The 17441-nt window shown below is 39.2% G+C and overlaps 1 protein-coding gene across 2 annotated transcripts in view; it reads left to right on the forward strand.

Moving 5' to 3' along the window:
• The window catches only part of LOC122800916 (dual oxidase 1-like), a 250375-nt gene that overhangs the window by 204146 nt on the left and 28788 nt on the right, over window positions 1–17441 (forward strand). For both annotated transcript variants that reach the window (XM_044070274.1, XM_044070275.1), the window contains exons 26-27: window positions 3399–3448; window positions 10617–10744. In XM_044070274.1, coding sequence (XP_043926209.1) covers window positions 3399–3448; window positions 10617–10744 — 178 coding nt within the window. The remainder of the gene's footprint in view (window positions 1–3398; window positions 3449–10616; window positions 10745–17441) is intronic.

Genomic DNA, 17441 nt, shown 5'->3' on the forward strand with positions numbered 1-17441 from the left:
CTATGGGATATGAATGTTAGTATGGCATATGAGTGTTAGTAAGGCATATGAATGTTACTATGGGTTATGAATGTTACTATGACATATGAGTGTTAGTAAGGCATATGAATGTTACTATGGGATATAAGTTCATAGGTTCATAGGTAGGTACTAGGCTATCAGCCCTAGGGCCTATACAAGCCTAACCATAACAATTCCCTGGCTATTTCTTCCCACACTATTTACTTCCCTGGACCCCTGTCTAGCAGGGCGACTGACGTGATCCCCGGGGTGAATTTCCTTTCTTCCATCCAATTGTCAAGGTTCCTTTTGAAGAGGACCAAAGAGGCACTCTGCTTGACATGTATGGGCAATCTATTCCAGAGTCTGGGGAGTCTCAGGAACCTATCCCTCCAGCATGTTTTGTTTATTGTGATGACAAGGTTTAGATCCCTGGAGCATGTGGTTCTGAGGGATTAGAATTTCTTTAAGTGTAGCATCTCCAACAGCTCTGGGTTTGACATGGCCTTGTATGTTAAGCAAAGATCGCCTCTGAGTAGACGATATGCGACAGAGTATAGCTGGAGTTTTTTAAGGCGGTCAGCATAGGGCATCTGCTTTAGGTCTGTGATTCTTTTAGTGCGGTATTTCTGTGGCCTTTCCAGTTGTTGCAGATGTCTTGAGAGGTACATACTAAATGGGGCATTGTATTCTATAATGGGTCTAATGAGGGATGAGTACAGTGGGACAATGACCTCCTTTTTTCTGGATGAAAAGCCCTTAGTGATGAGGTGTGCCACATAGAAGGATTTCCTGACTGTTGTGGCGATGTAGTTATCGAAGGTGAGACAACTGTCCATCTGTGTCCCTAAGTCTCTTATCAAACTTTCGGTGTTTAGTGTACTGCCACCTATATGGTAATTCACAGATACATGTTTTTTCCAAAAGGGGATAACTATACATTTCTTGGCATTGAGCTTGAGCCCATGGCTCTGGCACCAAGCATCTGTTTCTGTAAGGCCCTTTTGTAGAGTATCCACATCATTTGGGGATTCAATAATGGCTCCCAGTTTGCAGTCATCTGCAAACTTTGTTATCCAGAGTCCCTTAGTGTTGGCCTGTACTTCAGAGAAGTAGATGCCAAACAAGAGCGGTCCCAGGACTGAACCCTGAGGTACTCCACTTGTCACTTGTCTGGAGCTGGATTTGGAGTCGGCTACTTTTACAGTGTGGGTTCTATCAGTAAGCCAGTTAGCAACCCGTTGGGTGATGTAGGGATTAATGCCCAGCTTATTAAGTTTATCTATGATTCCAGAGTGGGGGATGGTGTCAAAGGCCTTGGCAAGGTCTAGATAGGCTGTGTGGACCACCTTACCCTTGTCCATGGCTCTGGAGACTGATTCGAAGAAGTCAATCAAGTTCAGGAGACAAGATCGGCCCTTCACGAACCCAAACTGGGTGGGGTCCAGTGTTTGAAGGTTGCCAATGTCTTTGTTTATAAGTTCCATGATAATACGCTCCATGGCCTTGCAGATAAGGCTTGTCAGACTGATGGGACGGTAGTATCTGGGATCCAAGGTGAATCCCCCCTTGTGGAGTGGGATAACTGTAGCTGTGCACCACTCAGTGGGCATGAAACCTGAGGTGAGGCTATGATTAAACATGACACTTAGGTGAGGTGCCAGTTCATATTGTAGTTCATGTAGTACACAGCCCGGGATGTCATCTGGTCCCATGGATGCTGCATTCTTAGCTTTGGAGTGTGCGTTTTATACCTGTGTGGCTATCGCATATGAGTGTTAGTATGGCACCATTGCTTACCAGATGTAAAATTTCAGTGTTCAATTTCATTGAGAGAAAGTTTTATCTGACTACTCACAAGAAAGCAGCAAGCAAATATTAAAACGCAATCAGTATGAACATCTCTGTTTAAAATGAGAAATATCATTGGCAGCAGTGTTTTATTTCAGTGGCTTCCAGTAGAGCAGTACAACTGTTTTGGAGAACAATGTGCACAATCAGTCTCTTTATCTGTCTACTCAGGATGCTGTGATCCCACTCTGTTAAGCTCTGTCTTGAACCTACATTTAACCCAATGCAAGTTCAGTTCAGAGCTCAAGATGTAACATGGGCTTTATATCCAGTCCTGGCCACTACCTAATTAGTCAGAGACATTGAAGAGAATGTAGAGTTTGAAAAAAACTTGTGGTAGATTTCACAGCTAACAGGTGGGAAATGTGTCCACTCAAAGTGTCAAAGGTAATATGACATCATCTACTAAGACTGAAGGCGGGTGATTCTAACTCTAACTGAAATACTAGAGCTGCCCATATAATACTAATTATTAATCACACAACACCCCCCCACCAAAACGTGCAGTGATGCAGCTCATTTCTAAGAGGTAGGATACAGCGTAAATGCTGTACTGTGTTGCATTGTGTAACATTCGGTCTTATTCTACATGTATTGTCAGATAAAGAAAGGCAGCTTCATACAATATGGACTACCTTGCAATTGCACTGTGGAGATGCCCACTCCTTTGTACCAAATACTTTATTAAAATTATCATCTGCTATACCCCTCAGCAAAATAACACCGATCCTCAGATTTTAGTACCCTAGTTTAAAAACCTGCCTCATTCACTTTGTAAAGTTTACTACTTCACACAAAAACATCAGGGAGTGAAAAATATTTGTAGCTGTCAAATTTGTGAACTTACATTTAGTGCCTTAAATGCGTGATCTTGAAGGTTTTTTTTAACTTAAAATATTTTTCTGTGAACATAATACATCATAAATAGCCATTATGTTAAGTGTAGTGAGATACATGCAACTTTGCACAATACAGAGGTGATAAAGTGTTTTACTTTGGCCTTTGGTCTCACAGTGGACGTGGATATAGATTGATATCAGTGCAATCTTTTCTTAGAAATTTTAAATGAATTTTTAAAAGATGCAAAAGATGAAAGGGGGATTGCGCACAAGGAAACAATTTAAAACATACAGAAATGGAAGAGTAAACATTTTCTTCCAAAGACATCAAAACTGTGCTACAGAAACTACTGTAACAATGCAACTCTGCAATTTAATGGTTAAGACTAGATAGAATAAACTGAATAGAGTCTAGAAAAGGACTGTCTGATTTACATTGTATTTGTAATAGTGCACATGGAGCGTCATAAAAAACATGATATTTTTCATTAATGTGTGCTCTCCAAGATGTCTGTCCAGTCTTTTAGAGTGGGTGTTATTTACCATTCTACCTACTAATGTCAAATATAAAGCCTTGTCAAGATTCAAGTGCCAGTTGTAATGAGTGTATGGAGAGAAAAAGCTATGATATATTTACAGTGATGTGCAATGTCATGGACCAAAATATGTATTAAAAGTCTTTTTGTATTTTTTTTTTAATTATTTCAGGTCTGAAGAGCCTCACCCCTACTACTGGTGGTTTTTCCAGTCAATCCCAGGTAAACACAGAAGAATCAGATTAACATTCTATAAATTTTTGCAAAACTTTTTTTCCAGTTGGATTCATACTAAAATTGCAAGGGTTTTATGCCGTGTAAAATATAAATGCGATAAAAGAAATTTGGTCAGTGCTAAACAAAAGAATGCATTTTTAATACAGAAATTAGATGATTTCATTGAAGAACATAAACACACACACACACGTGCGCGCACACACACACACACACACACACACACACACACACACACACACACACACACACACACACACACACACACACACACACACACACACACACACACACACATGCGCAGACACACACACACACGCACACACACACACACACACACACACACACACACACACACACACACACACACACACACGCACACTCAGACAAGAAATGCATAATTATTCCACATAGACAGTAACCTGCAGTCAAGAATGAATCCTGCACTATGTCAAAGAAACTTTGACCACTGAATTACCATGTCTACAAAAACTCATCCTCCTAAATAAAAATAAAAATTTAAATACATTCTATACTGAACTTCCTATCCTTTAGAACAATTAGAGTGCCGAAACTCAAGTGATTGAATGAGACTAATTTGAAAACAGTGATTCAAAAGTGTAGTTCCTTCAAACTTTAGCAAATAAAGAAAGCAAAGGAACTATTGGGACACAGGTTCTTGACAGAAGACTGCTGTTGCTATACCGTAGCAAAACAGTGTTTTTTTGCAGAATGACGAAAAATGTATATGTAGGGGAGTGTACCATATCATCAAAGTTACCTTTGAGTGAAAAAAAAAACAGCAGGTTAAAATGACCAAGCACACTTTTGACTAAACAGACGTTTCACCAAAAACTAAAATATACTTCACAAGAAATATAAAAAAAATAAATAAAAAATAAAATCCGAAATATAAATGACCAACAAGACCAGGATCCACCACAATGAAATTTAATCCAACCTCTAGCGCCTCAGCAATAGCCTTCCAAGGAGAATACACACAAAAAATGCAGCACATATTTATACAATAATATTAAATCAACCAATCAAACAATTATACAATTACACAATTAAAATACCTAGAATTTAGAATTTAAATAAAAACTCTCCAATTACATTCTATATTAATGCCCCCAGGGGCTAAAGTGCTATATTTTAATATAAAAAGAGTTTCCTTATACAGAAGTTTTTTTCTTTACATTGATATTATACTGAGTGTTAGGAATATGCTCTAAAAGTGTTCCTGATAAACCTTGTGGGTTACTGCTATGTTATTTTTTTAAAGTGCATTGCAAGTGGACATTCTGTTTTTTCATTTTTAATGTCCCTGACATGTTCCTGTATTCTAGTCTTAAATGCTCTTTTACTTTCTCCTACATAGAACATTCTACATGGACATCTACGTGCATATACAATACTTTCTGTAGTACATGAAAACTTTGTATTAGGTTGAAAATGCACTCCATTAATATACTGAAATGTACTACTCACAAACTGACATGTTATACATCTGCCATAAGGATTGGGATTATAACTCAAACATGTGCTAGGTCTCATAATTTTAGCATGAACTCGCATATCTTTTATGTTTTTGCCCCTTCTAAATGAGACGTTTAAATTTTTATCAAATATATCTACCATGTCCCTGTATTTGAACAAAGAAGTCCAATAAAATTGAATGGTTTGTTTAACTTCTTCTGCCAACAAGTCATAGGTCATAACTGCATATATCTTTCTTAAATTATCTGATTTTTTTCTTAAATCTGCCTTGACATTTATTATTATAACTATTAACATACTTACAATTAATATCTTTGCTAACATTATCCAAAGACAGTAACACTTCATCTGTATTATAACCCCTTTTAATGAACAATTGTGATGTTTTCTCTAATTCACTATGTATTTCATCAGTATTATTGCATAACCTCCTTACTCTAGTCAATTCTCCATAGGGTAAAGATTTTAAGAGATGTGAGGGATGGCAGCTGGTTGCATCCAAAAAATGCAAACCATCCTCAAACTTCCGATATACCTTGGTAACAATTTTCCCATTCTTGCCTTCTTCAAGACTGATATCCAAAAAGTTCACTTCATTACCCAACTGGAAACCATCAAATTTCAGCAAGAATCTATTCTTTTGGAGGTCATCCAAAAAGTCTCTGACTTCTTGCCTACCCCCCTTACATACAAAAATTAAATTGTCAATATATCTACAATATTATACCACATACTTTTTAAAGAATTCCTTTTGATAAAGAAATTTCAACTCAAAAAATCCCATCATAATATTAGCATACAAGGAAACGTCCATAAAAAAACTTCTCCAAAGCCAACTTCATGCTACTCAAGTCAGAAGTGACAAACTTCATGACACCCATGCAGACGGGAACTGAAAGTTCAACTGCTGAATCCTACACTAAGGCACTGTACGAGCACAACCACTCATGCATGAATCGTGCCATCCCAAATAGAACCAAGATGCTCTCATCCAAATCCAAAATAAGGAAGCCAATCTGGTGGTCCCCTGCCATAAACAAACTTTACAACAAAAGGAAGAAACTGTTGCAGAAAAGAGGAAAATCCCAGGATGCAAAAAACTCCCTTATCAGCCTCAGTAAGAAACTGAGATCCCTCATAAAATCCTCCAAAGCTAGTTACGAAAATAAAATTGCCAAAGATTCCAAAGACAACCACAAGGCATTCTATAACTATGTCAAGAATCTAAATGGCAATGCTCAGATCTGCTCTGAGCTAAAACAGAATGGCATTAAATATACTGATCCCAAGGATATTGCCAATATCCTGGCAGATCGATTCAGTACCAACTTCACCTCCCTCTCACCCCCTAAATGGCCCATCTCAATACCGGAAGATTGCCAAATTCTGGTAATAACGGCCACACAGGTAAAAAATGAACTCTCCAAAGCTAAGAATACAGCATCCATGGGACCAGATGACATCCCGGGCTGTGTACTACATGAACTACAATATGAACTGGCACCTCACCTAAGTGTCATGTTTAATCATAGCCTCACCTCAGGTTTCGTGCCCACTGAGTGGAGCAGAGCTAAAGTTATCCCACTCCACAAGGGGGGATCCACCTTGGATCCAGGAAACTAATGTTCCATCAGTCTGACAAGCCTTATCTGCAAGGCCATGGAGTGTATTATCATGGAACTTATAAACAAAGACATTGGCAACCTTCAAACACTGGACCCCACCCAGTTTGGGTTCGTGAAGGGCCGATCTTGTCTCCTGAACCTGACTGACTTCTTCGAATCAGTCTCCAGAGCCATGGACAAGGGTAAGGTGGTCCACACAGCCTATCTAGACCTTTGACACCATCCCCCACTCTGGAATCATAGATAAACTTACTAAGCTGGGCATTAATCCCTACGTCACCCAATGGGTTGCTAACTGGCTTACTGATAGAACCCACACTGTAAAAGTAGCCGACTCCAAATCCAGCTCCAGACAAGTGACAAGTGGAGTACCTCAGGGTTCAGTCCTGGGACCGCTCTTGTTTGGCATCTACTTCTCTGAAGTACAGGCCAACACTAAGGGACTCTGGCTAACAAAGTTCGCAGATGGCTGCAAACTGGGAGCCATTATTGAATCCCAAAATGATGTGTATACTCTACAAAAGGGCCTTACAGAAACAGATGCTTGGTGCCAGAGCCATGGGCTCAAGCTCAATGCCAAGAAATGTATAGTTATCCCCTTTGGGAAAAAACATGTATCTGTGAATTACCATATAGGTGGCAGTACACTAAACCCCAAAAGTGTGATAAGAGACTTAGGGACACAGGTGGACAGTGGTCTCACCTTCGATAACCACATCGCCACAACAGTCAGGAAATCCTTCTGTGTGGCACACCTCATCACTAAGGGCTTTTCATCCAGAAAAAAGGAGGTCATTGACCCACTGTACTCATCCCTCATTAGACCCATTATAGAATACAATGCCCCGTTTGGTATGTACCTCTCAAGACATCTGCAACAACTGGAAAGGCCACAGAAATACCTCACTAAAAGAATCACAGGCCTAAAGCAGATGCCCTACGCTGACCGCCTTAAAAAACTCCAGCTATACTCTGTCACATATCGTCTACTCAGAGGTGATCTCTGCTTAACATACAAGGCTATGTCAAACCCAGAGCTGTTGGACATGCTACACTTAAAGAAATCCCAATCCCTCAGAGCCACATGCTCCAGGGATCTAAACCTTGTCATCACAATAAACAAAACATGCTGGAGGGATAGGTTCCTGACCCAGAGACTCTCCAGACTCTGGAATAGATTGCCCATACATGTCAAGCTGAGTGCCTCTTTGGCCTTCTTCAAAAGGAACCTTGACGATTGGATGGGAGAAAGGAAATTCACCCCAGAGATCACGTCAGTTGCCCTGCTAGACAGGGGTCCAGGGAAGTAAATAGTATGGGAAGAAATAGCCAGGGAATTGTTATGGCTAGGCTTGTATAGGCCCTAGGGCTGATAGCCTAGTACCAACCTATGAATCTACATGGTGGCAAAAGCCACCCCCATGGCTGTACCATTTAATTGATGAAATATTTGATTATCAAAGTCAAAATAATTATTCTTTAAATAAAATTCCATCAATTCAATTATATAATATGCAAGTGGACTATCCCCTAAGGTTTTATATAATGCTTCTAACCCATACTGGTGACTAATGCTTGTATATAAACTTTTCACATATGCTGGTAACCAATACATATTTTTAGTCCATTTAAGGGGTAATATTTGATCTAAAAAATCAGCACTGTCTTTATTATAGGAACTTTGTTTAATAACATATGGTAAAAGAAAGCCATGCAGAAATATGCCCATATTGTTAAGAAAATAATTGCACGCAGACACAATTGGACGGCCTGGTAGATGTTGAATGTCCTTTTGTATCTTGGGCAAACAGTAAAATTTAGCTATCTCACAATAATCTATGTTAAATTTTTTATCAGCATCATCCTTTGTGAAATATCCCAAACATTCTCCCTTCTGTAGTAAATTTCAAAATTTATTTGTAGCTCTTTCATATTCTCTAACAGAGCATATTTTGCAGTTTTGGCATCATTTAAATGATCAAGACACAGTTGAACATACTGTGAAAAATGCATTAATACAACCTTATTCCCTTTGTCTGCTGGTTTTATAACAAGATCTCTATTTTTACTAAGTTGTTGTAATGAGTTCCACTCTAATTTGATTAAATTATATTGAATACACTGTTTTTTATTATTAATAAAATCTAAATATAAAGATTCTACTGTAAAATCCACCATAGCTGCAAAATGCTGTATGCCTTCATGTGCAAACGGTGGTATAAATTGACTTTTAACTAAACTTTTACATGTATCTAACCTACAATAGGCATTAACAACTTCTAAACTTTCATCATTTGAGACACAGGAATGAAAACTATCTTCTGAATTATCAGAAAAAGACACATTACTATCTAAATCATTCATTAAACTATTAACATTTTGTTTATCCCTAAAAAAGCATGCTAAATGTAATTTCTGTATCAAACAGTACATATCTTTCTTAATTACATGTAATCTAGGCATGGCAGTCAGAATAAATTTTAAACCATGATTCAGTACAGAAAATGTGGCTTCACTCAATGTACAACCTGATAAATTCACTACATATGCATCAATACTGTTTATTTGATTATTATTACACATTAAAGTCTCTAAGCAAGCCATTTTGGAATTAGTTCCATCTACCTCTTTTGTACCTTTGTTGTGCTGCTGACTGTCCGTCAAACTGCTTCCTATTTCCTGGTTCTGGAGCCATATTACCATTTCTGGTCATCTCTCTATCTGGAAATTCAGATTGTTTGTTTTTCCGAAATGTCCGTTGCAAATAACATGCATCCTGGGCTGCTGGAAGTTCAGAATAGTCCCCAGATTCACTCTCCCACACCATAGAGACATCCAAGCCTACTCTCGAGCCGCCATTATGTCTCTGGTTTTCTTCCTGGTCAGCAAACTGAATGCTTCTCTGTTGTTGCTTCTTATTGGTTAACCAGGAAAAGTCAGAACCACTACCATAATCTTTAAAATTTCTATGTGTGTGTATATATATATATATATATATATATATATATATATATATATATATATGTGTGTGTGTGTGTGTGTGTGTGTGTGTGTATGTGTGTGTGTGTGTGTGTGTGTGTGTGTATGTATATATATATATATATATATGTATATATATATATATATATATATACACACACACACCCTATATATATATATATATATATATATATATACACACACACATATATATATATATATATATATATATATATATATATATATATATATATATATATGCACACACACACACACACACACACACACACACACACACACTCACACATATATGTAAATAAGATGCATTCTTTAACTTTCCCTGTCAGCATAGTCAAACCCACTTTGGCTGACAAAACAGGTGATCAACAGTTCTCAGAGTTGGAATATGTAATTTGTACTGAGTTGGGGAGTACAGGGGGACTTACCTTCCTGCAATAAAGCATAATTTTGTGGTTGGGTTATGTCTCAGATCATGCACAGTTGCATGCCAACTTTTTTTTAGAGATGTTGCCATTTGGGTGTTTAGATGTTTTTAAGTACACCTATACATATATGTGTGTATTATATACATTGATAGAAAGACATAGTTATAGTGGTGTTTGTGTGTTATGTGTTTGAGGGTAGGTAGATGGGGAGAGTGTTTCTGTGTGGTTTGATTTGTGCATGTTTGTGTCTGTCCATGTATCTATGTACCATTACTCATCACTGCCACACTGCAGAAATATCCTTTTACCCTTCAGATGCAGCAGTCTCCAGAGTGAATATGTGAATTGGGGGAGTGCAGGGGTGTCTAAGCCCCTTCCCTATATGTGAAGTTTGAAGGCACTTTCCCTCAACAAGGCTGCTTTCTGGGGATTAGTGTCATTAAACCTCACTTCAAGTGAAATGAACTAAAACTGTTCTGTTATACCTTATACAAGAAAACTTAATCTGGGCAAAAATATCAGCTGCACATTAGTAAATCATGTGACTTGTTGAAATAATAGGAAGTCCTCTGTTCTGATTTTGCTTTTTTCTGTTTTATTTTGCAGGGATGACAGGTGTTTTGCTTCTCATTGTATTAGCTATAATGCATGTCTTTGCTTTCCACCATTTCCGAAGAAGCAGCTTCCGGGCATTTTGGGTGACCCATCACCTTTATGTTGTCCTCTATGTGTTGGTAAGTATTATAGTGTTGAATCAGTCATTACAAAAGAAAGCAATTACTCTGACAAAATCATCAAAATACACCTTAAATATTCAATATTTGAATATCAAGTGTGCAACCTATTATTCATAAATAGCTAATGTAGAAAGAATTTTTTCAGGCCAGTCTATTCTTATATTTCTCCCAGTTTATGATTTTCATATACTTAGTTCAGATGTTGCACACTCATATTTTAATAAAACAATAAACAGCAGATAGTGTTCAAGTTCCTATAGTACCTCCATAAATAAATGTATGCATTTATTTTCACAACAATAATATTATAAGTCACTATTTATGTCACTTAGTGATGAACTGGGAGAATATACCTTTGATTTCTTTACTTTTGCATATACTGTTTAGGTAAATCATCAATTACTAAGGTTCATAGGTTCATAGATTAGTACTAGGCTAATTGCCCTTACTGGCCATTTTAAGCCTAGCTAATTACCCCCTGTAAGAATCAAACCCCATACCTTGTGTCTGTAAAGCAAGCACCATAGCCATCATGCCAACCTCCCATCAAACAGTTTTATGCAACACCCACAAGAATGCTACTGCTTTATCACAGTATTTGTATTTTTCTAATATGTTTATAATAAAGTACTCAATTTAGTGGATTAAGCAGAAAATGCCCATATCTTCTTTCAGCCTGATATTGTTAGTTTTCGCCTTCCTCTTTCTGTGCCTTAGCTTTATTAAAATCTAACCTGAATGGTTTCTATGGAAGCCAAAAATAGATGTCTACTGCTGCCTGAGTAATTTTTTTGTGGCAGATCAAACAATTGGTCTGTACTGTAACATGCTGTGACATCACATTTAATCTTGTTTACTATGGGAACCCACTCTATTCTTGTTGCCAGTAAACCAGTTAGTCAATTGGGTCTGACCTTTGAGACCCTTAATAATGGGTTTACTGTACGTTGGGACCACAGTTATATTTTAGAAAGCTTACTTTGTCCCCATTTGTTTTCACAACTCACAAATTTCTCTCCTTTTTAACAATTACCTGTGCTAGACAGATCTCTAAATTATGGCCCGTGTGTGCAAAGATCACTTCTTAATATTCCCAAGGATAGGCTCACTGTGTATAACAGTCCAAATTTCATGCACAAAATAATAGCATAGTTATTTATTCAATGGGCTATCCCCCTCTCTGTACCTCTTCTTTCTCTCAAAAACAAAGGGGAGGTGATCCTAGACTTCATGGTTGTGCCCAAAACACTGAAATTTTACCTTGACAGAATAAAGGAAATTAGAAAATTTAACAAGTTCCTTATTTCATTTGCCAAGGAGAGTTCAATTTGTAAACAGACCATGTCCAAATGATAATCCACTGCATCTGCCTGTTATTGCTCTAATGGCAAGACTGACCCTATGCTTGTTAGTATCCATTCCTCTAGGACCTCTGCAGCCACCATTCCTTTCTTTCCCTGGTGGTGGTGGGGGGGGTCAATACACAATTCATCCAGGAAGCAGCTAGTTGGTCATCTGTCCATACTTCTTTTCCCAAACATGACAATGTGGGTATTATTTCCAGGGCCAGGGTAGGTTTTGCCATAGCCATTCTGCAGGGAGTCTTTCAACAGTGCTCTCCCAAGGGAACCACCCACTGATCTTTAAGCTCTGGGAGCATAACTGCACCAGTGAATTATATAATGGGCATAGTACAGCAGCATTAGGAGCTTGTCATAACTGTTAAGTTTTTCAAATAAAGTTTTTGTTGCAGTTTTAGATGTTCTTCGTGTTTCACTGTTGCGGTCATTACATTTGGGTAATCTGCTGGCAAGTTGCCCTCAGTCAGCCTGATTAACAAAGTCTTGAGTCTTGCGTCGGTTGCTGTCCCTTCTTCCATGACATCAGGTCATCAGGAGTATAAAACATGCAGCCAATGCCATTACATCAGTCTTTCTTGCCTCGCGGTGCCCGAAGCAGAAACAGTTCACAAGTGCCAGTTGGCCGACTCCTGAAATTTTCGTTTTCGAGTTTCAGAACCAGTCTTCAACTAAAAGCTAAGTACCCCATCGGGGAAACTTTTTCTTGCTCCTTACTGATGTCAGTAAAAGTTAATAATTGCATTGCTTGTGGGAAGCAAATACCTCATAAGGATTTTCATTTGTACTGTATTTCTTGCCTAGGCCCTGATCATAACATACCTTGCTGTCGGTTTTGTGCTAAATTTAATCAACGCACTATTAAACGTCTGCATATTTTTGCTTCTAAATATTTTGGCTCACGATTTAATTATCCAGAAATGTCATTGGTTAGCAATCCGACTACTGGAATATCTAAAAAGCGCAAAGAAAAAGACAGGCTGTTGAGTTCCAAAACTGACGACGATGCTTCTCCTAAGCCAGTCGCCAGTTCGCTGGTACTCATTGAGGCACTTTTGCAGCCCCTGATACCCGCTACTTCTGATTCACAGGCCTCTACTGAGACCCATTCAGAGTCTGGTATGCCACTAGATGCTTCAATTATGGAACCCGCAGCTGTCTCTACCTTAGATGGGTCCGGGGTCACTGTGCAGGCACCGGCTTCTGAGGGTGTTTTCAGTCCTACAGATTTGTATATTAGACTGATGCCATCTTCAAAACTAAGGCCAAAATCTAAATCTATGTTTAAAAGACAGACGCCTGGGCCACACGTGCAGGCCCCTATGCCTAAAAAACAAATTATCAAAATGGCTGAAGATTTAATTACTCTGATCAGGGGTAGACAACCCCCTCCATCCAAGAGGCCTAGGCAAGACATTGATTATGAAACTTCTGAACAGCATTCTATTTCTTTTGACTCTTCTAATGAACAGGATTTGTCTATACCTACTTATGAGGACTCTGATGCAGAAGATTCCATTCCTTCTGCTTCTCCCCCTGAGGATTTTTCTTTTGGGGAAACTTTACATACCTTAAGGGAACATTTCCACTGGGAAAGTCAGAATTTCACTGAATCTAAAAAGAGACTTAGGGATTTTCTTCTTCTTCCTCAGCATAGGCCTTTGGCTATACCACCTGTTCTAGACATTGTTGATGATGTTTTCTCAGAATCTAGTATGACTCCTGATTCTCTGCCTCCGGCTCCTTGTAGGCCAGACAGATACTACAGGGTTCCTGACTCCCACAAATTCCTTTTCAAAAATCCTACTGCAGATCCTGAAACCATTTCTCAGGGTCCCAAGGACATTAAGGCCTCTACTGCTAAAAATCCTACCCCTTCAGATAGAGATTCCAGGCCACTGGATAGATTGGGAAAGAAGGTTTACACTTCTGCAACCTTGGCAATCAGGGCTTTAAATTGTCAATTTCATATGCTTAAATATCAACAACATATCATGGGACTGCTTAAACAGAAAATGATGCTAATTGCTGACTGTGTGGAAAATAAGGATTTACAGGATTTATTGCATTCAGCTGAACAAGTTGGAAAACATACTTTGCAATGTGGTTTTGATTCTTTGGAGACCTCTTGCAGGGCTGCTGTAACTGGCTCTGTGCTAAGAAAGCATACTTGGCTCAAAGAGAAAACAGTCTCAATGACTTCCCTCTACACTTACCAAGCACTTATTTTAGCTGCCCCTTTGCGGAGAAAACTGGCACTTCATGCAAGAAACTGGCAACTTATAACCCAGGACAAATGAGTTTTAAATATAGTATCCCAGGGATACAGATTTCATTTCCACACATTGCCAATTCCAAATGGATGGCCAGACCTGCCCCCGAATCAGTGGGCAGAGGCCCAGAAACAAGTACTGTCCCTCATGAACATGGAGGCTATTCAACCAGGACCAGAAGAGTAAAAGGGACAAGGTTTCTATTCAAGACTTTTCCTGGTGCCCAGAAAAGACAAATCATGGCATCCAATTCTGGATTTATCTACTCTAAACACATTTATGGACATTCAAAAATTCAAGATGCTGACTCTTCAACAGTTACTTCCTGTGCTAGGCAAAGATGCCTGGTTGGTAACTCTAGACTTAAAAGAGGCTTACCTGCATATCCCAATCAGGGAATCTTGCAGAAGATACCTCCACTTCAAAGCAGGATACTTGCATTACCAGTTCTCTGCACTGCCCTTTGGCTTATCTGCTGCACCCAGGGTCTTCACAAAGTGCCTGGCTACATTAATTGCATTTTGCAGCAAAGAAATATTCAAATATATCCATACCTGGACAATTGTCTAATTCAGGCAGAAAAGAAGGACATTCTTCTAAAGCATCTGGCATTTCTAAAAAGGGTTCTAACTTGTCTAAGGTACACCATAAACGAAAAGAAATCACAACTAGTACCCTCTCAAAAAATTACATTCCTGGGTGCAAGCTTGAATACAACTGCCCAGATGGCTTACCTTATGCCAGAAAAGCAAATTAATTTGGTAACTTACTCCAAACAGGCGGCCACAGAAACCCTGCTAACTGCAAGACAAATTCTTTAAGCCTTGGGGTTCATGGCCTCCTGCATTCTTCTAATTCCATATGCAAGACTGCATATGAGGAAACTTCAGTGGTACTTAAAAAGTTAATGGAGTCAACATTGTCACAGCCTGGAAACAATGATTCCTACCATACCTTGTCTGCAACTAGAGTTCCTGTGGTGGGCAGAGGCCTGCCACCAAAACAAGGGACTGCCATTCACTTCACCTCCTGCTACCCACACCCTAACCACAGATGCATCATACTATGCTTGGGGGCTCATCTGGCAGGAAAGTGCATTCAGGGCAAATGGAGCCCAAATCAAATGCAACTTCATATCAATCAGAAAGAGATGCTAGCTGTACAGAATGCTCTTTCAGCCTTCAAGGACTACCTTCATCCAGGACAATTGCTGATAAAAACAGACAACACCACAGTTATGTGGTACATAAACAAGCAGGGGGGTACACACTCCTACCCCCTTTGCAGATTATCCATGGCATTGTGGAACACTGCATTGACCTACCAAATACAACTAAAAGCTCAATTCCTGCCAGGAAAGCTGAATCCTCTGGCAGATGGCAGATGAACTAAACAGAAATCTCATGGACCCATACAAATGGAAACTGGAACCACGGATTTTCAACATGTTGACATGAAAATGAGGGAGCCCGGACATGGATCTTTTTGCCTCACCCCAGAACTATCATTTGGACAAATTCTGCACAAGAACTCATCACAAAAAAGACTGGAAAGTGGATGCTCTATCATTCACCTGGAAAAACCTTTCATTCTATGCTTTTCCCCTACTAACTCTGCTCTCCAAAGTTCGACTAAAAGTCAAACAGGACAAACCAAAAATGATTCTGATTGCTCGAGACTGGCCTCACCAACACTGGCACCCACTCCTGTGTAATGTGTCACACCTTCCACCATGGCACCTGCCTCAGACATCTTACTTACTGCTTCAGCAGAACAACCAAATTCTGCACACTCAGCTCCAAACTTTGAATCTTGCAGCACGGCTAATCACCTAAATTCACTAGTACTAGAAAATCTTACGCTGACAAATGGAAAAGATTCTGTGCATGGAATCAATCACTAGGAATAAGCACAGCTGTGCCCAATATTCCTCAGATTTTCCAATAGTTAATTGAGATGCTTCACAAGGGCCTGTCCTTTTCTTCCATAAAAGTCCATGCCTCAGCCATTTCAGCTCATTACAACACAGAACCTCCCCTCTTCTCTCATCCTCTGCTAAAGCAGTATATCAGAGGGGCCAAAAACTTAAGACCACCCAGGAGAGCTCCAACCCCTGCCTGGGACCTCAATTTTGTATTGGAAAAACTCACTCTCCCTCCTTTTGAGCCAGCTGCTACTGCAGACTTAAAATTTATATCCTGGAAAACAGCTTTCCTTTTAGCAGTCACTTCAGCAATATGGATTTCTGAATTACAGGCTCTTATGGCAGTGGAGCCTTTCATTATTTTTCATGTGGCCAGAGTGTCTCTCAGGACCAATCCATCCTTCATGCTTAAGGTGGTATCCAGTGTGGCTCTTAATCAGAACATTCATTTGCCAACCTTCTTCCCCAATTCACAGAACAAGGGGGAGCGGATTCTGCATTCATTGGATGTACACAGACAACTTAGAGTTTACTTAAACAGGACAAAACCCCTAAGAAACTCTGAACAACTACTGGTGTAATTTGCTGCAGGGGCAGAGGGAAAAGCTATTTCAAATCAGACTATTTCCAAATGGATAAGCCATTGTATTAGTTTCTGCTATATGCACCATGGTAAAACTATCCCTCAGGGGATCAGATCTCATTCCACCAGGGCTGCATCTACTTCTACAGCCTTTCTCAGAAGCTGCTACCTGGAGCTCAGTTCATACATTCACCAAACATTGCCATTTACCTTTCTTTTCTAAATCCAGAGCTGGCTTTGCCACTGCTGTCCTGCAGGATCTAATAGCGGGTCCTAATGCTGTATAAATCCATCCTCCCAACCATAGCTTTGGGAATCTACCCAAATGTAATGACTGCAACAGTGAAACATGAAGAACATAGTACAGTTGTGTACACTTACCATAAATGTAGATGTTCGAGTGTATTCACTGTTGCAGTCTTGGTTACCCTCCCTCCAGCCCTCTGTTTTTCTCTTACTATACCTCTGCTTTCTTTTACTATGCTTAAAAGCATTTTTGGTGTATTTGCTTTTGTTTGGAGGTATATTTTTGTGTTTTTAATTATATATATATATA

This window comes from Protopterus annectens, chromosome 4.part1, assembly GCF_019279795.1.
Source record: "Protopterus annectens isolate FY-2018-M chromosome 4.part1, PAN1.0, whole genome shotgun sequence".
In the NCBI taxonomy this organism is placed as follows: domain Eukaryota; kingdom Metazoa; phylum Chordata; order Ceratodontiformes; family Protopteridae; genus Protopterus; species Protopterus annectens.